Here is a 24,920-nt window from a genome sequence, read left to right on the forward strand (position 1 = left end):
TTGGGATTTAAAAAAAAATGTTTTGATAAACATCGGAAGGTTTATACCATCCATTAAAAATGACTTGCATGTTTAAGGTCATTAGAAGATCTTTGCAAATGTTCATTAATACTCGTATCTCTATGTTCTTTTTACTGAATAAAATGCCATTGCTCAATACTTGTATTAAGGTAACTTTATAAGGGTTGATATGATAGTTGCCTTGCAGACAGACGAAAAATATTTTTTTTAGGAAATTACCTCTATATCGATTTAAAAAAAACAACAGGAATGGGAAAAGCTAGATTATCAATGAAAAATTAATCAGAAAGTAAAACAAAACTTAATTTCTTCAATTTCCATCTATTTACGATGTAGATAAGGCACCAATGTTGCCCTGGTCACAAAATATGAAGAACTTTGCTATAATCTTGACCTTTGACCTTACGACCTGGTAAGCGTGCTCAAATACTAAGGCACAAGTATATAAAAGTATTTTTGGGATTGGGTAGGGAAGGAGTGGGATGTATATGAGGGGTCGGGTAGGGGAGTAATGTGTTGCACTCCTTAAAAATAAAAGTGCATTTTAGGGGGAGGGAGGGATTAATATGGGGGTCGGTCTGGGGATGGGAAAGCAATGTGCATTGTTGCAGTCCTCTGATCAACTCATCACCACCCACATATATTTCAAGATCAAAGTCAGTACCTTGAATAGCTTAGAAGTTGTATTTCGAACATAAAACACAAGGACAGATTCAAACTTTGTTTGTGACATTGATCTTTGTCCTACCGACCAACTTCATGCACACTCTTTACCTACGCTATGTTTGAAGTCAATATCTTGAGAGATTATTAAGGTATGCTCTTGACACAAACTATGAACGTCAGATTTGACCTTGCTGTGACATTGACCTTTGACCTACAGGCCTGGTTTATGTGCTCTGAACATCGTCTCGTCGCCACTTACCTATATAGGAAGACTGAAGTCAATAGCTTGAATGGCTGTTAAGTTATGCCTTGGACAAAGAATATGATGGTCAGCTTTGACCTTTGAGCTCCATTTGTGACCTTGCCCTTTGACCTACAGTTCATGCGCACTGCATATTTTTTTATCGCCACCTATCTTTATGCAAAGTTGAAAGGTTAGCGAATTATACTCCGGCCAAGAATAATGACAGACAGACGGACAGACAGACGCACGCGCCATCAATTGTTTTTTTTTTTTTTTTAAACGGGAGCATAAAAATGCGACATATAATTTATGAATGGATATATGCAATACCATGCATAAGTTTGAATGAAGACAACATATAAACTCATTTTCCGATGGAGCACGAAAAATGCCTGCGGGTGCTTATTCTGATCATGAGAGTAATAAAAATGGTCAAAAACATGTATGAAACTTCATCATATATTAAATTAGATATTGATATTTCAGATATTTTTGAATCAGTTCTTTGTCGTCTAATATGATGTCATATACTAACTCTACTTGTTCTTGGTCACGTTCGATTAATTGTTTACATTATAGTGTACATGCAACGATCTATATATGTATATGCATGTTGTGATTAGCCGTTGCATATTTATTTCTGCTGAGGGAGTGAAGCCGTCTTTACTATATACAGTCACGTCGAAGTTTGGACATTTCTCCAAATTACAAACCGCAATATATCCTGAATATGATTGGACCAAAAGTGACAGACACATTAAATAAATATTAATATATATCCTCACCGAAAGTAGCTAATCTAGTACCTGTTTACAAATTTTAAAGGACTTGCCAATGTCAAGTGTTAATCAAATTTCATTTATTGTGCAATTTACGATGCATGTAATTTGCATCCTGCTATGAACTACATATAAATACCTGTTCAATCCTTTATTTCTCATTATTTTTCTTTTCTAGCTTTCAAGCGCACTTGAAAACATCATATATTAGTTGTCCAGGAGTAAACATTTCGTAAGTATTTATAACTACTCTAATCTATACGTATTCAAAGATGATACTTATAATTGAAAACTATTATCTCAATATATATCATTTTTACAACCAATACCACAGTTTTGCATTAAATAATAATTCAAATTAGTTTCATAGCTCTTGTCATAAAATTTGTTTTACCATATAAAATAATGTGATAAATAGAAATTTATGTGTATGTCATGGGCATATCAATCAGTTGATTATTATTAATATTCTTAAGAATAATTGATTGATATTAAGTAGGAGCATTTTCTTTCAGTATGAATATGAATATGCTGTTGGTTACATGCTGCATCTGGCTAGTTATAGCAAATGTGGCACTATGCTGTCAGTTGATCATTATTGATACTCTTTAATATAATCGGTTGGTATTAAGTAGGAGCGTTTACATTCAGTAAGAATATGAACATGCTGTTGAATTCATGCTGCAATTTTGCTAGTCTTAGCAAATGTGGCACTGTGCTGTCAGTTGATTATTATTAATATTCTTCAGTATAATTGATTGATATTAAGTAGGAGCGTTTACTTTCAGTAAGAATATGAATATGCTGTTGAATTCATGCTGCAATTTTGCTAGTCATAGCAAATGTGGCACTATGCTGTCAGTTGATCATTATTGATACTCTTTAATATAATCGTTGGTATTAATAGAGCGTTTACATCGTAAGAATATGAACATGCTGTTAATTCATGCTGCAATTTGCTAGTCTTAGCAAATGTGCACTGTGCTGCAGTTGATATTATTAATATTCTTCAGTATAATTGATGATATTAAGTAGGAGCGTTTACTTTCAGTAAGAATATGAATATGCTGTTGAATTCATGCTGCAATTTTGCTAGTCATAGCAAATGTGGCACTGTGCTGTCAGTTGATTATGATTATTATTAATATTCTTTAGTATGATTGATCGATATTAAGTAGGAGAGTTTAATTTCAGTAAGAATACGAACATGCTGTTGGTTTCATGCTGCATCTTGCTAGTCATGGCAAATGTGGCACTGTGCTGTGAGGAAGGTAAAAATTGTACGCTGTCAAGCGGACAAGCAGGGATGTGTTTTGCTGGTGAATGTCTAACACATATTGCCGAAGAAACCAGAGAGAACCTTACAATTACAATCATTGTCAAATATCCAGAACACCAGTTTTACGTGAGTTGTTATACACAAATAATGATAAGGAAATTCAAGCATTTACATTACGTGAAATTTTTGTGTCTAATTTTAGTCTAATATGATGGTCTGATATATTCAGAACTATTTCTTCGAAAACGGTGTATTCAATAAATAAAAATAGATTGCATTGTTTTGGCAACGACTTTGGACGAAAATACTGCTAATAGGTCTTGCTTTTTTTGAATATCAGTTTTGTTCTTATTTAGATGTGATAGAAATCAAATATTTATGTAATGCATACCATTTCAGGAACCTGATAACACAGGCATTTCTATCCGCGGTAACGGCCTTGGCCTGCAGTGGGACAATGGCATAGAACTATTAAAGACCGGCAAGGATACATGGGAGAAAACTATCACGTACAAATCATCTATTAATGGATTCCAGTGTCAAAATTGCACACGACAACATTTTCAGTATCTTCCTGGCAACAAACTTCAGTACCGTTTGTTTATTAATGACAGAAAGGATATGCTTGGTGCAAATTTTGCTATTTCATTTCCAGTTTCTCAGACATCTTTATATTTTGAAAAAAGGACCAAGTTTGTTGTATATCCTAGATTCAATGAATATACCGGGTCACTTCAAACTTTCGAACTTGTTTCTCATTTCATCGGCAAGACAAGAAAATTGACTATATATACCCCTCCAAGTTTCAGAGAAAACCCGTACAAAACCTATCCGACTTTGATCGTTTTCGATTTAAGTTTCGTGTATGCTAATTTTTTTCAAACAAAACTTTGAACAACCAATTTTACATTCAATGTCGGAGGAGTATATTTTGATCGGATTTGGTGACTATAACGATAACGAAAAAGAAAGGGAACATTTATTATCGCCTGTACCAGGTCCATTTTACGACTGTATTAATGGCACCTATGCAGATTACTGTGATGGGTGTATACCTGAGAATGCAACTGACGCGGAGTACTTGAGGTATCTTATTGAAACCTGTGGGAAACAGGTTATGTTTCGAGGACAAGGTGATGCAACGCTAGACTTTTTAACCCAAGAAGCACTTCCAAAGGCTGATTCTTTATTGAGAAATAGAATAGAAAGGGACAGATTGGGTATTATGGGTTATTCACTTGGTGGGTTGATGTCTTGCTATGCTGCATGGACACGTCCGGAAGTTTTTTCATTGGCAGCTTGTCAGTCATCCTCTTTTTGGTGGCCAAACAGCAACAAGAGTCTTTCAGAGCCACAGCTCCATTTCATCAACAAAACATTAAAAGACCCTTCTTTTCTAGCCAATCTCACGGATCAGAAATATTACATTGACGTCGGTGGCGCTGAAACTGATGCCCCATTTAATATGGCACAAGCTGCGGTCGAAGTCGGACAATATATTTCCGGTTTAGAACATTTCAGGATAGATACAAATGTCTGGATAGACGTGGATCCGTATAAAACTCACAACTTTAAAGAGTGGGCAAAGCGTATGGAGCAGGCACTCATAACACTACTTCCAGCTAATGGAGAACAAGGCATGCCAAATCCAGTTACATTGTCAAACCAGCGTGCCAATTAGTTCCCTTCTGTGTCTGATGGTGATGTGTGTATTTGTTATTTAATTCGTTATTATAAAATTTTCGTTCTGTATGGTCTTTTAGCAAGGCTACTTTGTTAATAAAACTACCGGAAGCGACCGTTTCAACAAATACTTTACGAATACGTACTGGAAAATATACGGATAGTCGGTTGAACTTGACTTGATACAATAGCTGTTCTTTTGTCACATTATTTTCTCTGCAGCAGAAACATAAACATATTATAAATTATTTTTGCAATTAATCCTTTGACTCGTAGTTTAAACAAAGACACTTGATTGTTTTTTACAAGGTTGTCTGTATGAATCTTATTTAGAGCTGACCGTGAAATTATGTAAATCATTTTAACAGGAAAAAGGATATCGGCACATTCATTACTTGTACATACTGGTCGTTGAAGTATAAATAGAACTGCTAGATGCGAATGTTATATCAAATCTATATTAGACTAAGTGTGTTAGGTTTTATAGAGCTGTTGGCATGTGATGATCTTATAATATTTCAGCAGCAATGCCTCACTTTTATAACAAATATTGACTAAATCTCTATGTAATTCTGTTCCACCCTAGTTTTAAAATTTGTTTTGTATACTTTTTTAAGTTTTTTTTTTTATTTTGTTTTTAATGTTTATACACTACATATGTGTTATGTTTCTTCATATGACTATATGAAAATGTTAAACGTTTAAAAGAAGATGTTTCAGACACAGTGCTGTTTTATCTAATCGTCACCGAGAACATATATATTGGCCTAGTTTTGCGACATTACGATTCGTTGATCTGCACTCTCCTTATTAATAAGGCTAAGTGGATGGGCCTGGATTGGCGAAACAGAACGAAGAATACACGAGGGAGTAAAACTAAATCGATTAATTTGAACTGATATCGCTCTAACAAAATTATAAAGTAGCAATAGAACAACAACAAGCGTCCAGACAGTGCTCTGGAAGAAAATAACGAACATTTTCGATTAAGTATTTGATACATTTAGTCGCTGAAATTTATACAAATCCATACTTCTGTAAATAAGTCAAAAGAGTCCATATATTTGATGATGCATCATGTAAAATTTGAGGTCTTTCCGTAATATATGTTACAAATCTTCTGGTCCATATGCAGTTTGCTTTTGAATGTTGATTTCGTTTTTAAAATTAAAAAAAAAAAATATTCCCTTTGCTCCATAAATCCAGTACTACACGAGGTACTGATGAAGTTTTATAAGATATACGGAGATGTGCAACACCTTTAACGCCACTAGAGCACAAGCTTAGTTAGTGAAATTCTATCATCTAATTACAATGAATGGACTCGTGGTCTACTAACAATAGAAAATGAACGACACTGAGTCCAAGAACAGGGAAATAGTTTATGGCCGCCGCACGACACTTAAAAACTGTTGTTACGACAGTTTATAAAATTATAGTAATAGTACTTTAGTTTATATATGTAGTACAATTTAGTGAACTTCTTTATCTCATATAACAACACTGAATCCAAGTACGGGGGGAAATTTTAAAGCCCCCACACGGTGCTTAAAGACTTCTGTTGTGGTAGTACTTTAAATAAAACCATTAAAAGATCTTTTCAAAGAATAGAAAACATCTATGCAAAGTAATAGCAGACTCGGATTAACAGAGTCTTTCTAATGACCAAACAGTGTAGTATAAATCAGCTAACACTTGAAACTCATTTTACTCATCGTATCTACCTATACACTTATATCAGTGGTCGTCGTAAAACATGTAAAACTATAAAATATATCAGTTAACATTAATGATAAATATATGTGTCACTTACCATTAATGTATATATTAGCAGTAGAACCAGTTTAAAAACGTTAAACCATATTTTATCAATAATTTCGACATTCTAACAATTATTTTCACAATTGAAAGTAGCGCAGACAAATTTAAGACCCAGTCAAATGACATTCATGCCAATTTTATCAGTAATCGTAACAATCTTTATAACTGAAGGTAGCACATAAAAATACACTGTCTAATGACATTCATACATGTTTGAGCAATAATCGCTACATTCTTATAATTGAAAGTAGCGCAGATAAAGACCCAGTCCAATGACATGCATGCCTATTTATCTATAGAGTATTGCTGCAGATCAGATATCCAAGCCGTTATTTAATTTTCAAAATCATGTAGAAATTTAAGTTCTACTCAATTTTACATTATTGGCTTTTAAGATATCCTCTTCATGACATTCGGAACAGCTATTCAATAACATTTTACAAGTATGACGTCACGCAACCGATGTGACACTTTTAATGTAAATATTGTTGTCACATTGACATGTGCACGAAGCTTTCAATTTAATTTAAATAATTGTTTTATACAAATCAAATGACTGGTAACATGGTATGAAAGATCAATTTCCTAACATTAGGATTTTCTTTATATACATTTGTGTTGAATTATTATATTGCCTTAAATACTTTTCACCGAGAGTTTCCTGTACCATGATAAATGCTTTTCATCTGTTTTCCCATTTTCTATGTCCAATGTTTCGTTTCTTAGAAAACAATTTTATTGAATGGCTTCCTTTTTACTTTACTCTAGCCCAAAGAGTTATTCTGTCTAATCTATGCATTTTTCTGCACTAATTTTGAGTTAACTTCCTTATTTTTGCTATGTCAGATTCAAGTCTGACTATTATTTTTTATTTCATTATCTGCGATCAGTTAAGGAGCTGCCATAGATGGAAAGTTGAAATTCACGGTGATTGGTTTATGAAAATGCTAAAGTGTTACCTGTTCTTAAATAAATTATCTGGGTAAAAGATTGATAAATGAAAGAAATGTTAATTTTGTCTCTTCACACATTGGTTTTGTTATCAATATAAGGGAATTGAAAAGACGATCAGCCTTATGGCTACTGACATTTGTACCCAATAAGAACCATTTATGCATTACAGTTATTGCATATTATATTGACGTTTAAGTGTTTGAATGGCTTATATTTCTGACAGTTTCATACATTTCAAGAATTCAAAGTTCTTTGTTCAAAGGGCTTCCACTTTTCCTTCACTGTTCGGTGTTAGTGAGTAATATAAAGATAAAAACGAATAAAGTTAGTCGTAGTGACCACAAAGGGCAATAATCAAATAAGTGAGCAGTTTAAATTGCGTAAACTTTCAAATGAGATGCTCCTTATACTAATAACAATAACTTTCAGCAAATGAAATCATGTGACTGATACATGCATATCTACATGGTTCAAGAAATTGAGAAACCCTACAAGAACAATGCTCCGAGGCAGTGAGGACAAATTAAAAGTGGGTTTTCTTTCTACGGGTCTGATACGTAATTTCAATATTTTGAGAAAAACACACGCAAGCCGTACTAAACCATGTCAAAATATAGGGCCCGAATACTCTCTAGTTGAGTTAAAATATATTAATTTTGAACAGGGAACACTAAAATGGCTTCATTTGATTACAAGAAACATCATTTAACATAAGTGAAATCAAATAGATTCTATTGAAAATGAATTGAAAATAATAAAATGAGATTCTTTTTAATAAAAAGTATTAACTTGACATGATGAAGATGCTAAAAGTATTTCCACAGTAAGACATTTATGTAATCTGCTGATATTATGACAAAATTTAAGCCGAGGAAGAGTTGCTTCCCTTGTTCTACTGCATACTATATGTTATCATTTTTAAGATGTGCTTTAGAATTATCTATGTCATATAGACCGGGATGTGTTATATATAAAAAAAATCCTGAATTATTGTAGATTTTCAAAAAAGTCGACATTTCCTTGAGGGCGCAAAGGGCAGTTTTCGGTGAAGTGTCGCTGCCGGTCGCAAAAAAAATAGCCCAAAACAATCGTAAAAACATATACATGTAGTTGATAATTATTGTAAACTTAACCACCCGCTGGTGTTTTTGTGCTTTTCTCTAAAATTGCTCTGTACAATTAGCACCAAATCATGCGGTTTGGGAAACCCCTGTGTAATTAGGGGAGATTTTACTTAACTCCACCCTTCTATTCAAAACGGGTAAAAAGTATAGAAATGGCTATTATGCTCGGCTTTCCAGAAAGAAGATGTATACCATGCATTTCTGGTGAATAGATAATGTCTGAAACACATATGGAACAATAATAGATGGGTCCCTTTCGATGCATTCAAAGAAACTAACCCGCCCCGATGTGTTTTTCAATTAGTTTAGTTTAGTTTATACTAATATATATTTTAGCTCGATTGTGATGAAAGCTTACAGCTTATTTGAACCACCCCTCGAGTCCGCTTCCTGGAAGAGCCAGTACTGGTGTCACTTGTAACAAACGTACTACATGTATATACTTCGGGAAAAATCAGGGGGGATTTCTCAAGACATTTATTCATTTCCAAATGGGTATAACTGTTTGATTAGTACTCCAAATAAAATATGAAAATGTTTTCCTTTATTAATCGCAAGGGGTGCATTATTTTCACATTTTTGACAAGATTATACTCTGCCACATACAAATCCACCAAGTTTATAATTTCTGCGTTGCCTGCATGTAGAGCTTAGTTCAGCTGAGTTTATTAGTCCCCTACTGGTTGAAAACCAGTTTCGGGGACTATAGGAATGCACTTTTCCGTCATTCCGTCCGTCCGTCCGTCCGTCCGTCCGTCTGTCCGTCCGTCCGTCCGTCCGCAATTTCGTGTCCGGTCCATAACTCTGTCATCCATGAAGGGATTTTAATATTACTTGGCACAAATGTTCCCCATGATGAGACGACGTGTCATGCGCAAAACCCGGACCCCTAGCTCAAAGGTCAAGGTCACAATTGGAGGTCAAAGGTCAACAGGGCTTTTTTCCTGTCCGGTCCACAACTCTCCCATCCTTGAAGGGATTTTAGTATTACTTGGCACAAATGTTCCCCATGATGAGATGATGTGTCATGCGCAAATCCTGGACCTCTAGCTCAAAGGTCAAGGTCACAATTGGAGGTCAAAGGTCAACAGGGCTTTTTTCCTGTCCGGTCCATAACTCTCCCATCCATGAAGAGATTTTAATATTACTTGGCACAAATGTTCCCCATGAGGAGACGACATGTCATGCGCAAAACCTGGACCCCTAGCTTAAAGGTCAAGGTCACAATTGGAGGTCAAAGGTCAACAAGGCTTTTTTCCTGTCCGGTCCATAACTCTCCCATCTATGAAGGGATTTTAATATTACTTGGCAGAAATGTACCTCATAATAAGACGATGTGTCATGCACAACTTTCAGACCCCTAGCTCAAAGGTCAAGGTCACACTAAACAGTCAAATGTTAACATAGCATGAACAGGGTCTGTTTCGTGTCCGGTCCATAACTCTGACATTCATTAAGGGATTTTAATATCACTTAGCACAAGTGTTCCCCATGATGAGACGACGTGTCATGCGCAAATCCCGGACCCCTAGCTCAAAGGTCAAGGTCACAATTGGGGGTCAAAGGTCAACAGAGTTTTTTTCCTGTCCCGTCCATAACTGTGCCATCCATGAAGGGATTTTAATATTACTTGGCACAAATGTTTCCCATGATGAGACGACGTGTCATGCGCAACACCCAGTACCCTAGCTTAAAGGTCAAGGTCACACTTTGAGATCAAAGGTCAAGAGGATTTTTTTCCTGTCCGGTCTATAACTTTGTCATGCAAAGCAGGATTTAGATATCAGTTGGCACAAATATTCCCCTGGATGAGACAACATGTCATGCGCAAGAACCAGGTCCCTAGGTCTAAGGTCAAGGTCATATTTAGAGGTCAAAGGTCAAATTCAAGAATGACTTTGTACGGAACATTTCTTCTTCATGCATGGAGGGATTTTGATGTAACTTGGAACAAATGTTCACCACCATGAGGCACCCTTGTTTTTAGAATTACGTCCCTTTGTTGTTACTATAAATAATTTTATTGTAACTTTTTTATTACTGGCGGTAGAGAAAAATCGAGACCACTTTTCTGTGGTACAGCATGCATGTTACATCCAATTTTTAGGTGTATTTTGACCTATCTCTACCTGGTAAAGGGTTTCTTGTGGACTTATATTATATAGATTTTTTTTTTTTTTTTTTTTTTTTAAAGATTAATTTCCCTTTGTTGTTACTATAAATAACTTACATGATAACATTTTTATAATCAGCCAAAAAAATTCAATATGAAAACAACTGTGGGTTTTTATATATGCACATTTTAATCCAAGTGTGTTGTTATAACATATTGTATATGTAGTACAATATTGTTTATACATCATTGACAGATATCAGTTCATTATGTTATACTGCAGTAGAGAAAATTAGGTGCCTTCCAGTAGGGGACTTTGTATTGCATGGCAATACTTCATTCACTTGTTTTATACTGAAATAGGTTTATTCTCGTTCGAAAAGGATTTTTAGTTTTGTTTTTGCACAGTTCAGGTCAAACGGTGGTAAAGGAATACCCAAGGTACCACCTGGCATTACTTAAGACATCCACTGTCGTCAAACTCAATAACAGCTTGTGATTCGAGATTGCCTCTAATTTAGAAGATACGTTTTTCGTGTGTTGTATACAAGTTTTGAATGGTATTATCGGGTAAATAACAAAGTGTATAAAACAAAATATTAGTTCGTTATTTGGCGACACTTGGCGTACATGTGATGCAGAGAATGATAAAAAATATTTCTTTTTTTAACAAAATATATGACTTTGTTAGATAACTCCTACTTTGACTATTGTACTTTTGACAGAGCAACTTGTTCGATTCTAAAAAAAATGCATGCACCATATATAATTGGCATATACGATGACATACTATGTTGGCATCATACGAAACGGAAAGTCTTTTATCGCGTGTTTATTGTCCGTTCATCACATGTTTTCTTTTGTGGATTAACTATATTGATGAATCATCCAGTCTCACGCTGCAGCTGTTATACAATGAATAAATACCTGTTCAATCGTTTTACATTTTATTCAGTTTTCTAGCTTCCGAGAGCACTTGAAAACGTAATATATTACTTGATTAGGAGTAAACATTTTTCTGTAAGTACGTGTATTTATTTATTTATTCATTTATTTATTTATTTATTGTCAGTAAACATCAGCTTGTATTTGAAACTAACGACCGGTTTTGTTTTAAAATTTATGATATTCTAAATGCACTTAAACGCAAAAGTATATGGATAATAAATAATCGGAAATTGTTTTAAAAACACAGTATAGATACAGAAGTATATAAGTATATAAGTACCAAAAAAAAAAAGCAAATAAAATATGCACTGAAATGTATAAAGTGTAAAAGAAATATAAAATCTCAAATACCTATGATTAATTCAACAATTTTACTACTATATCATTCATGTAATTATTGAGTGTGACGTACACTCGGTGAAAAATGTAAACAAATATTCACTGTATGTAACTAGTGTAAATTCTGTTTTTATGTTTTTAGCAAAGACGGCATTTACAATTTAAATATATTATCATTTCGGAAATTTGCTGAGCATTTTCTTATTATTATACCTCACATAAATGTCCAATGCAAATTTCCCATTAGTTTAACTTGAATAATATATCATATTCCCCAGAGATTTTATATCACATGCGCAAAATCGTTATTTTCAATTTCTGCGCAGGTGATATGATCCATAATTTCATATCACATGCGCAACAGCGTTATTTTGTTTTTCTGCGCATGTGATATTATTTTTTCATATCACCCGTTGAGAGATTGATACTTTTGCATTGATTAAAAGGCTGGCGCATCGGTCAATATTCATATATCTCGCGGTGAACATTTTTCATATCACCCTCTCAGGAATGCAATATTTATATAATATCGCTTTTTTTTTAATTTGCGCATCCATAAATTGTTTAACCCTATTACAAAAAATTACGGAAGAGTAATACAATCTATGTAATAACTAAATAACATAAAAGGCAAAACACGAATTTGATGGTAATTTCAAATTCAGCATTGGTAACTTGACATACGGCAGTAAAAACTCATCATTTTACTGTAACAACTTGTCATTCGGCAGTTCTAACTTGTCACAGCTTGTTTTTCGACAGTGCTATGTTGTCATTCAGCAGTGGAAGCTTGTCATTCGGCAGTGCTAACTTGCTGTTTTGCGGTGTTAACGTATCATTCGGTAGCGCCAAAATGCCATGCGGCAGTGGTAATTTGTAATTCGGCAGGTGTTGCTTGTCATTTGTTATTTTTAACGTTTCATTCGTATAGGGTGTTTCATAATATTTGTAACCATTACAAGCTAATATAAAACGTACATGTAACACATTACACAGTCATATTATATAGTATTCTAAAGAAGACAGAATGAAATTTTACGTACCGTAAATAATAATGGGAAAACGTTGACGGCATGAGGTCATAAACGACGTTATCAAAACAAATTGTATTTTAAAGATGACGTTGCCCATAGAAATTATTATGAGAGTTATTCACCGGTCACATGCATTATATCAATGCAAATATGATATCCTGAGGATGAGAAACTCAGCAAGATGCAAGTGCACAAAATAGTTAAAAGGTATGAACAGTCAAGGTCAGTTATTGACTGACGACATGGTAACACCGGCCGACCAAAAGCAGTCAGGTCTTCAGAGAGGATGTCATCTTGAGCACATGTTGTAAAACTGAACGTTTTCTTTGAAGGGACATTGAGGTGAGCATTTTAAGTAAACCTGCTGATGTTATGTATCAAATAAAACTTTATTATATCTCCTATCGCTTAGTGACTTTCATTTAAAAGGACATTCCATATTTTGAAAAATTTAAAACAGCGAAATGGTAACAGATATAATGAAACACCCTGTATGTTGTCACTTTACATTATGATGTAGTACATTTTCATTCTGATGTGTTTCTATATAATTCGGCACTTGCAACATGCCATTCAACATTTGCAGCTTGTCATCCGGCAGTGGTTACTTATCCTTCGTCAGTGCTAACTTGTAATTAAGCGACAGGTACTTGTCATTCGTTAGTAAAACTTATCATTGTGATGTTGTCATTTTACATTATGATGTGGTACATTCTTATTTTGATGTGGGTCGGAAGTGGTAATTTACTAATCGACAAAGCTAACCTGTCATTTGGAAGCGTTACTTGTCATTCGGAAGTTGTTACTTTACATTCATTATTTTAACTTTTCATTCTGATTTTGTCACTTTACATTATGATGTGGTGCATTTTTATTTTGGTGTTATTCGGCTGTTGTTACTTTACATTCGGCAGTGTTTACTTGTCATTCGGCAGTAGTAACGTGATTGAATCTGGATAAGAAGAAAGAAAGGAAGTCTGCATAAAACTAAGCCCCTCTGATGACTCCGGCTTCCTTAAACCTTTCAAAGGACCACAATCCAATGCTACATGCAAACTCTTTAAGGCACACACCTTGAAATTTCAGAGTAAATGTGTGTTTCAGATTTCGCTTAAAGTGTGCTTTAACGTCCTGAGACGGAGACATTGGTCGTCTTATCTTACTGGTTGAAGAACTTGTCCAGATATTGTGGTTATTTCACCGCTGTGCAAGTGGTTAGGACTAAATGACAAATATGCATAATGAGAACGGTATACTTATGTATTTGGTTTGTAGGATACATACAAGTATAAGTAGGTTACACATATGTACATGGTGAGTAGGGTACATGTATGTATACCTTACTCACTGGATAGCTAGATAGATAGATTAGATAGATAGATAGCTAGGTAGGTAGACAGACAGGCAGAGACAGACCGGCAGACAGATAGATGTTTATTCAGGTTAAAACACACATATACATATACAAGAAGTTACAAATGACAGTTATCACACAATAAAACAATTTACACAAATTTCAGCTAAAATATCCTGTAGTTGGGTAACTAAAAGTTATAGTTTCAGATAAATAAAACACATATTAACTAGTTAACTAAGATCAAAATGTAATTTGTATCACAGCTAGGCTTTTTAATACCATGCGTACCTTTGTATTATAGAAACAAATGTTAATTAGACTAAGATAGTTCAAATTGGAAGCAACATGTATTTATTATAGCAGTGTGTAGTAACCTAGGATTGCCCATGAAAGCTAGAAAGCTTATTTCCAATTGGGTCCTTGGCTAAATATACCTACATTAATGAAAACATACATATTTAACACATCATAGACAAAAAATTAAAAAAGACTTTGGGATTTGGAAGCTATGAAACTAAAAATGTTTCTATAATATATTTGTAGATCCTAAACACAATTACCTAGCCAATGTGATTAAAACACAAAACTATGTATTGGACCATGTCAACAATGCACACTGTTTCTCACAGCTAAATCTAAAAGATGTTTCTTCACAGAAAGTTTGAATTGATTAAATTTAGTTAATTTCTTCAGATCGTCTGGAAATGAATTCCAATCTTTTATTGCACTAAAAACTGAAAAATATATTTTCTTTCCCAAATGATTTAGGTAGAACAAAGTTGTACATATTGGCCCTTGTAGAATAAGAGTGAACAGTTCTGACAGGTACAAAATTTTCTCTCATGTATGAAGGGCATTTGTCGTGGACAATTTTAAAAACATGGTTCAAACGTAACTGCTTATTTCTATTTTTGACATTCAACAATGACATTTTAGCCAGGCTAAGTTGATTTACGCTTTCCCTCGGTTCCATGCCATTTATGAATCTAACAATCTTGTTTTGACAAATTTGTAACTTATCTCTAAGACCCTTATTTAACGTGGGATACCAGGAAGTACAGGCATAATCTAAATGACATTGAATCAAAGCAGAGCATAAATACTTTCTAGTATTAAAGTCTAAACATTCAGCTTGTCGATGACGTGAATTTACCTTACTTATTATATTATTAACAATGCTTTTTTCCTGATAATGAGCTGTCAATAGTGACACCTAAATATTTTACAGACTCAGAGGTCTCAATCTTATATCCATTACAAACAATGTTAAATTTATTTACTAGTTTTATTTTGCGTTTCGAGCCAAAGATAATGCATTCAGTTTTGCCAAGATGAAGAGATATATATATATGTACCGTACATGTACTGTATTCACTATGTATATAATTATGAGTACCCTACTCACCATACGCAAATATATACTTTACTTAACTTGTGTACATGTACTCATCATGTTCTCATTATCCATGTACCCTACTCACCATGTACATATGTGTACTCAACTTACAAACTACACTGCCGAATATCTGGTGACAAGTTACCAGAGTTAAATGAGAGGTAATCACTGCCAAATAATATAACGCCTCACAAGAATGAAAATGCACCACATCATAATGTAAAATGAAATGTCAACATTAGAATGAGAAGTTACCGATAACAATGACAAGTAACAACTGCCCACTGACAAGTAGCCAGTGCCGAATGACAAATAAGTGCTGCTAAATGACATCAAACCATATCGGAAAGAAACTGTACGACATCATTATGCAAAGAACAACGCCGAATAACAAGCAACCTATGCCGAATGACAAATAACCACTACCGAATGACATAACACCACAAAAGAATAAAAATATGACATATCATTACGTAAAGTGACAGTATCAGAATGAACAGTTACGAACGCCAAATGACAAGTAACCACTGCCAAATTATATAGCACCACATAAGAATAAAACATACATATCATTACGTAAAGTGACAGTATCAGAATGAACAGTTACGAACGCCGAATGAAAAATAACCACTGCCAAATTATATAGCACCACATAAGAATAAAACATACATATCATTACGTAAAGTGACAGCATCAGAATGAACAGTTATCAACACCAAATGACAAGTAACCACTGCCAAATTATATAGCACCATATAAGAATAAAACATACATATCATTACGTAAAGTGACAGCATCAGAATGAACAGTTATCAACACCAAATGACAAGTAACCACTGCCAAATTATATAGCACCACATAAGAATAAAATCTACCATATCATTACGTAAAGTGACAACATCAGAATGAACAGTTATCAACGCCGAATGACAAGTTACCATTGCCAAATCACATCGAACATCTGAATAAAAATATGCCATGTTATTATGTATACTGACAACATCTCAATAAAAATTCACCACCGCCGAATGACAAGCAAGCAGTGCTGAATGACATGTAACCACTGCCGAATTACATAGCACCACATCAGAATGAACATGTACCACAACATTATTCTAACTGACAGTACCAGAAGAAAAGTTATCACTTACGAATAACAAGTTACAACTGCCAAAAGACAAGTGACAAGTAGCCACTACCTACTGAAAAGTTACCACAATCGAATGACAAGTTACCATTGCGAATGATAATAAACCATAAAGTTGCGTTTGGCGTTCCGAACAGTCATGTCTTATATTGTTTCTTTCATCAATATATGAAAATATATTTTCAGTATGAATATGCTGTTGGTTTTACTCTGCATTACGGTTTACGTATCAAAAGTGATATCGATTTGTGAAGACGGTAAAAACTGTACGTTGTCAAGTGGGCAAGTAGGGACGTGCTTTGTTGGTGTATGCCTTACACATATCGACGAGGAAATAAGAGAGAACCTAGAATTTATCATTACTGCTAAATATCCAGAACACGAATTTCACGTGAGTTATTATACACAAATATTTGTTTTTGAAATAACTAGAAGGAAATTCAATATCTATTTAGCGTTAAGTCTTTTTAGACTGACATGATGACCTGACTTATTCTGCACCATTTTTAGCTCACCAGAGCACAAAGTGCTCAGGGTGAGCTATTGTGATCGCTCACCGTCCGGCGTCCGTCCGTCCGTCCGTCCACACTTTCCTTTAAACAACATCTCCTCCTAAACCAACAGGCCAATTTTGATGAAACTTCACAGGGATGTTCCTTGGATGGTCTTCTCTAAAATTGTTCAAAGAATTGAATTCCATGCAGAACTCTGGTTGCCATGGCAACCGAAAGGAAAAACTTTAAAAATCTTCTTCTCAAAAACCAGAAGCCCTAGAGCTTAGATATTTGGTGTGAAGCATTGCCTAGTGGACCTCTACCAAGTTTGTTCAAATCATGACCCCGGGGTCAAAATTGACCCCGCCCCAGGGGTCACTTGATTTTACATAGAAAAATCTTTAAAAATCTTCTTCTCGAAAACCAGAAGCCCTAGACCTTAGATATTTGACATGTAGCATTGCCTAATGGACCTCTACTAAAGTTGTTCAAATCATGGCCCCGGGGTCAAAATTGACCCCGCCCCAGGGGTCACTTGATTTTACATAGGAAAATCTTCAAAAAATTTCTAAAAATAAAGCAGAAGGCCTAGGTCTTAGATATTTCACGTGTAGCATTGCCTAGTAGACCTCTACAAAATTTATTCAAATCAGACCCCCGGGGTCAAAATTGACCCCGTCCCAGGGGTCACTTGATTTTACATAGGACAACCTTAAAAAATCTTCTTCTTAAAAAGCAGAAGCCCTAGAGCTTAGATATTTGACATGTAGCATTGCCTAGTAGACCTCTACTAAAGTTGTTCAAATCATGACCCCCGAGGCAAAATTGACCCCGCCCTAGGGGTCGCTTGATTTTACATATGAAAATCTTCAAAAATTTTCTTAAAATAAACCAGAAGGCCTAGAGCTTAGATATTTCACGTGTAGCATTGCATAGTGGACCTCTACAACATTTGTTCAAATCATGACCCCAGGGTCAAAATTGACCCCGCCCCTGGGGTCACTTGATTTTACATAGGAAAATCTTCAAAAAATTTCTAAAAATAAACCAGAAGGCCTCGGTCTCAGATATTTGACATGTAGTATTGCCTAGTAGACCTCTACAAAATTACTTCAAATCATGACCCCGGGGTCAAATTGGCCCCGCCCCATGGGGTTACTTGATTGTACATAGAAAAATCTTCAGTATTTTCTAAAAATAAACCAGAAGGCCTAGAGCTTAGATATTAGACATGTAGCATTGCTTAGTGGACCTCTACAAAATTTGTTCAAATCTTGACCCCCTCAGGGTCAAATTGACCCAGCCCCAGGGGTTACTTTATTGTACATAGGGAAATCTTCATAAATTTGCTTAAAATAAACCAGAAGGCCTAGATCTTAGATATTCGATATGTAACATTGCCTAGTCGACTTCTACAAACTTTGTTCAAATCATGACCCTCGGGGTAAAATTGGCCCCGCCCTAGGGGTTACTTGATTGTACATCGTAAAATTTTCTAAAAATCATCAGTTTGACATTTGAAACATATTACTCTGGTGAGCGATCCAGGGTCATCATGACCCTCTTGTATGAAAATAATTTCTGTCAATAAACATAAAAAATTGTGCTGTTTAGACAATAACAGTACATATATAAAGAGCTAAAAAGATCTTTTTTAAAATTCCAATTAACATTTCTCTCCATTTTAGGATCCTAATAACACAGTCATGTTTATCCGCGGTAACGGTCTGTGCCTAAAGTGGCACAAGGGCATACAACTCTTAAAGACCGGCAAGGATACATGGGAGATAACCATCACGTACAAATCATCTATTAATGGATTCCAGTGTCAAAAGTGCACGTCAAAACATGTTGATTATCTTCCTGGCAACAAACTCCAGTACCGTTTGTTTATTGATGACAAGAAGGATATGCTTGGTGCAAATTTCGCTATTTCATTTCCAATTTCTCAGATATCTTCTTATTTCGAAATAAAGCCCAAATTTGTTGTATACCCTAGGTTTAAAGAAATTATTGGGACACTTCAGACTTTTGAATTAGAATCTAATTACATCGGCAATACAAGGACTTTAGTTTTATATACCCCTCCAGGTTTCACAGAAAACCCGTTGAAGACCTACCCGACTTTGATCGTTTTCGATTTGAGTTTTGAGTATGCTAAGTTTTTAAAACAAAACTTTGAAGAACCAATTTTACGTTCAATGTCTGAGGAATATATTTTGATCGGATTTGGTGACTTTAAATCCCCAATACATAGGGACCATTTACTATCTCCGGTACCAGGACCATTTTACTACTGTATAAATGGTACCCTTGAAGATTTCTGTAATGGATGTATACCTGGGAATGCCAGTGTTACGGAGTTTTTTCAATATCTTGTTTACCCCTGCGGGCAGCTGGTTATACTTCGAGGAGACGGTGATGCAACGCTAGATTTCTTAACACTAGAAGTACTTCCGAAGGCTGAGACAATATTGGGAAACAGAATAGACAGGGACAGATTGGGTGTTATGGGTTATTCGCTCGCAGGATTGATGTCTTGCTATGCTGCGTGGACACGTCCAGAAGTATTTTCATTCGCAGCTTGTCAGTCACCCTCTTTCTGGTGGCCGTTAAGCATCAACAGCTTTCTAGAACCTTTGTTCCATTTTATCAACCAAACATTAAAAAACGATTCGCTTCAAGCCAGTCGCACGGATCAGAAATATTACATTGACGCCGGTGGAGCTGAGAGCTTTGCCCCATTTATCATTACACAAGCAGTCGTTGAAGTGGGGCAGTATATTTCTAGTTTAGAACATTTCATGTTAGATAGAAATGTCTGGATAGCTGTGCATCCGTATAAACCCCACAACTTTATAGAATGGGTGAAGCGTATTGGACAGGCACTCACAACATTACTACCGGCTAGTGGAGAGGCAAGCATGCCTTTCCCTGGTAAAGAAAAACGAAAGCAAAAGTGCAAGAGTAAAGGCCACATTCAAAGAACGCAGCCGCAGAACTAATATGGAAACAGGGGTGTATGTAAATGTATATGACGAAGGGTTTAGTTATGCGTAGTCTTATAAAAAATATTTGTTGATGTAAATTGTGGGATCTTCTTTTTGTATCATTTCAATTCAGTTATTTAGCTTACGACTGAAACAATGGCTATCCATTATATAAATTTCATGTGGATGTAAAGACTTAAATGCAAAATGCACAGTTATAGAGATTGTAACTGTTGGTAAAGGGTTTATAACACTGTCATTGGACCAGAAAGTAAACCCCACTATACGGGTATACCATTTCAGAAACATGATCATCTTGTGGTGGCGATTGTTGAATATTGTGTGGAGTAAGGTCCCGTGATAGTGCTGAATCTTGAATATTGTGGTTACTTCATTATCTACCCATATATGCAAGAGTAGATTTCGGTGAATAATCCTAAATTGTTTTTTGCCAATTTCCCTCCCTTTTGACTAAGTACACGGATGCAGCTTCGTGCAATTCACGAACAACCTCATACTGACGGTATTCCCGCTGGTGGGCTAATTTCTGTTTTCCTCTAATAGTAACGTTACGCAATAGAACTATCACACGTGGTTTCCTATATTACAGTCTGTCCGGTATACTTTCGGTGACTCCACCGTTCCGAAATAACCATGTGTCAATTGGTCTTGTGGTGTAACAACACGTCAAACAAGATTTTGTCTAACGCCTTTTTGAGTATGTGTAAAAACTGATGAATATTTCAATACATTTATGCACGTTTAGTAAACGGGGACGTATGACGTAACATCATTCATCCAGATTACAACGAATAAAGCCTGGACCCGGTACCGGCATACGGAAAGGAAAATCATCCTGCTTGTAAATGCCTACCATGTGTGCATTTATAAAACAACAAAAATTACTTTCATTCTGTATTAAGGTATGAATGATACCTACATATGGTGATTTATAGTTTAAAACCCATCTTATTCTGGTTTCATTCTAAGTAGCAATTAATGCATCTTAATGTCCTAAAACGGGCCAGTAAAATTTGTCATTCAAATCTTCATCTGTAAATATATTTTTAAAAAAAGCAATGTTCTGCTTGTGACGATCGGATGTTGACGAGGATGCACCCTCAGGAGGTTTAAATAATACCATTTTCAAATATGCTTTGGAAATACTGGGCGCAGTCAAGCAAAACAACAAACTCGGTTTGACTGTTATGAGGTAATGAAATGTAAAACACCTCTTGCGCCCATAAGTCCCGGCTTTAATTGAATTATATTGTCCAAGTACATTAATTGATTTGACTCCATGACCTCTACAGACCAAAAGGTTTAACGCCACTGAGCCCAAGAGCGGGGACCTTTTAATTGCATTAGAATGCAACCAAGCAAAATATTTGCAAGCTCGATTTAATTGAGTATGTTCATGTGGAGAACAGAAACGAGCAACACCCCTCACGCTCAAAAATACTGACTTCAGCGGAACTTTATAACATAAAAAAGAATGGACTCTTTGACATTAAATGACAAGAACATATAACAACACTGAGTCTATCTACGGGAAGATTTTTTTACGGCCACTACACTGCACACTAACATCGATGTAACAGTTATGGAAATTTCGTATATTTTAAGAAGGTTTTTTAGAATCACAGAATGCAACTCAGCACAACAATAACAAACACAGTTACGCTGAGTCTTTTCATGAGAAATATGAAACGTACAAAATTCCCCAAGCCTCCTAGCACTGGCTTGAACGGACCTGTAATATACATACTGATTGAGTGACTCAAGATCGCAAATGACCAAAAACTATAACAACACAGACTCCAGTTACTTGGAGACTTTTTAAGGCATTCACACATCACTTAACAAGTGTTGGTATGGAAGTTTATTACATATATAAGAAACTCCTTTGTAGAACTGAACATAACCAAGCCTAATAATAGCAGAATATCTTCATGAAAGGTAATAAAATGTGTGACAAACTTCATGTCAACAAGCACCGGCTTAGAAGGAACTCTATTAGACATGTACACTGAATAGATCTCACAAAGTACAAAGCAAAAAGAATAAAACGACTACAGTGTTATGGTTAATATAAAGGAAATGCCTTAAAAAGACAGCCGCGCAACAGATAAACGGAGGCTGGGACTATTGGGGTGAGGTGTGGTGAGGATTCCACAGTTGAGCTGTTCTTGAAGGGAAGTTTTAGTAATATTGTGTGCGTGAAAGTGAAATCAGGTACATTAGGTTCCTGGTAAGGGTAAGGTGAAAGTGATCTACAAGGATTAGGTAATTTTGATTTCGTGAAAAAAAATTAAAGAGAAGTTTGGTGACGGCTATATTCTAAGATTTTCCAAATCAGGGTAGTTATCATGTGTAAAACACTGCTTGCACTTTTGCCAGGAGTGCCAAACAGTGGAACTATATTCTAGTTTGGGATTGAAAAAAGGTATTATATTTATTAAACTATTATTTTAATTTTCCCATTGTTCGTCCTGACATTTCTCCTGATGAAAGGTAGAGATTTTTTGCTTTAGATGTATTACTATTGATATGGGATGACCAGCTAAGATCTTAAGAGTGCATGAGGAAATAGAAGGGTTCTTTTTTCCTTAGCTAGTTATTCACAACACCTCTGAATTCGATGGATCAGTCCTGTTTTTACTGTTTAAGAGCATACAGTGATAAGATAACTTAATTGCCCTTTTGGCAACATTTTTTCCATTAATACAAGATTTTTCATTGGATATTTTCATAGAATGTAGGTCAGACATTTTGAATGAGATAACGAAAAAGACTTATTAAATTAGTTCGTCTAACTTAATTTTGTGGCACATAAGCCAGTGGATTCGTCAACCTCAACTCAAATAAAATCGTATTGAATGAACAGGCCAGGCTGCACTGGTATTAACATCTGTTAATAATCATATTATCAAGCAATTTTCTAAATTGTTATAAGGTGTAAGCTAGTTAGTGATTGCAATATGATCATTCCAGTATTTGTTTGTATTTTGTTTTGTTGGGTTTAACGTCGCATCGACACAATTTAGCGTCATATGGCGGCTTTCCAGCTTTGATATGAAGGAAGACCTCATGTGCCCCTCCGTGCACTATTTCATCACGGGTAGGCACCTAGGTAGAACCACCAACCTGCTGGTGGCTTCCTCACAAGAAGAATTCAACACCCTGAGTGAGGCACATACGTACGCACACCGGTGAAGGGCAAGTGATTCAAAGTCAGCGACCTTAACCATTCGGCCACGGAGGCCCCTGTTTTTGTGTTAGGTTAATGTGTTAGTCCTTACTTACCTGGCCAAAGCAGTTGGTCCTGTAGCTAATATACAAGACTATGAAATAAGGCCACAAGTTTGATCACCTGGGTGCGGCGTATTTTACCTGTGTAAGTTTTGACAGAAAATCAGTCCTCCTCCTCGTAGTCATGTGGGGAAGTTGTCATTTGCTGTCAGAAAACAAGTCAATACTGTTACAGAATACAGGAACATTGATAACTAATAGGTTAACTGAACACCGTTGCATTACTGAAAAACAGAATATAGTAAACCATTAAACAAACATTAGTTTAACTTGCAACTCACTGATCTGCCTTTTATTTGTAAACAACGTGTCACATGTCAAGTTTAAAAATGTGTTTGTTTGAAGTTCTAAATGCTCTTTCATCGATTTCTGCATGTAAATATGTAACATATTGTTCAAACTGTAAATCCTTGAGATATGTTTACGTAACTATCTTATTTGTAAACATGCCCTGCTCATAAAAATTGTTCATTAGAAACAAATTTGGCATTGTTTACATGTTTTTAAAGCTCTTCTTATGCCTAAATTTCATTTTGCAATAGAATGAATCATTATTATAAAGCATCTCTTTAAACAAGAAGTAAACAGTGTATATAAACAGTATGTCATTTTTAATGGTTTTATGTTAAAAAAACGTGTACACTTAAAGACGCGCCACAGAATAACTGTATTCTTTTGTTTTCAATGATGGTAATTATACAATTTTTTGCATGAAAAAATTGAAACATACAAGTATTTAGTTACAAATTGACAGTGACATGTATTAGGCCAAGACAATGTGTTTAATGTTTTAACATTTTATCAAATCAATGTAGCAATATGTACAGTAATCAGTGTATTTAGTTAAATTTCGATCACAGTTTGTTTCTATAGTGTAAGATACTTCATCTATATTTTTCCAGCCGCACGCCGGTATTGTTTTCACCTTTACTTCCTGTAAATATCTGGGGTGAAGGTCATTTAACAGCTTATTAAAACTGTACATTTTGATAGGTGGATGAAAATTTCCACAGGTTTTTCGATTGGAATAGGTAATATTTTCTTAAGGGATGTGCAGTTGCTCTGAGCTGTATTGTTAGACAGTATAATCCGTTGCAAGGTTCCTGTGGAAAGAGCTTACGTCATAAACCTGAATCCTCCCGGTTGTGAAACTAAGGCAGAGTTCGACTATGCCATTCTGATACGGAGTGATCTCCCGTAAACGATTAAGAGTGAACTT

The 24,920-nt window shown here is 35.3% G+C and overlaps 1 protein-coding gene across 3 annotated transcripts; it reads left to right on the plus strand.

Moving 5' to 3' along the window:
- Nucleotides 1–1,866: 1,866 nt before the first annotated feature.
- Nucleotides 1,867–20,500, plus strand: LOC128546072 (uncharacterized). 3 transcript variants are annotated; one of them, XM_053538684.1, is made up of 3 exons: nucleotides 1,867–1,942; nucleotides 2,905–3,115; nucleotides 19,088–20,500. In XM_053538684.1, the coding sequence occupies exons 2-3, from the start codon at nucleotides 2,918–2,920 to the stop codon at nucleotides 20,402–20,404; spliced, it is 1,515 nt and encodes a 504-aa protein (XP_053394659.1). In that variant the 5' UTR covers nucleotides 1,867–1,942; nucleotides 2,905–2,917; the 3' UTR covers nucleotides 20,405–20,500. The 3 variants fall into 3 exon arrangements, with proteins under 3 accessions (XP_053394659.1, XP_053394657.1, XP_053394658.1); XM_053538682.1 differs by lacking the exons at nucleotides 1,867–1,942; nucleotides 2,905–3,115 and adding exons at nucleotides 11,596–11,704; nucleotides 17,092–17,296; XM_053538683.1 differs by lacking the exons at nucleotides 1,867–1,942; nucleotides 2,905–3,115 and adding exons at nucleotides 11,648–11,708; nucleotides 17,092–17,296.
- The last annotated feature ends 4,420 nt before the right edge of the window (nucleotides 20,501–24,920 follow it).

The sequence above is a fragment of the Mercenaria mercenaria genome, chromosome 3 (genome assembly GCF_021730395.1).
Source record: "Mercenaria mercenaria strain notata chromosome 3, MADL_Memer_1, whole genome shotgun sequence".
In the NCBI taxonomy this organism is placed as follows: Eukaryota; Metazoa; Mollusca; class Bivalvia; order Venerida; family Veneridae; genus Mercenaria; species Mercenaria mercenaria.

Excerpts from the sequence above, each read along its gene's own strand:
- LOC128546072 (XM_053538682.1), top strand. The coding sequence starts at position 17,093 with ATGAATATGCTGTTGGTTTTACTCTGCATTACGGTTTACGTATCAAAA. Across the intron at positions 17,297-19,087 it reads ATCCAGAACACGAATTTCAC|GATCCTAATAACACAGTCAT; the intron begins GTGAGTTATTAT and ends TCTCCATTTTAG.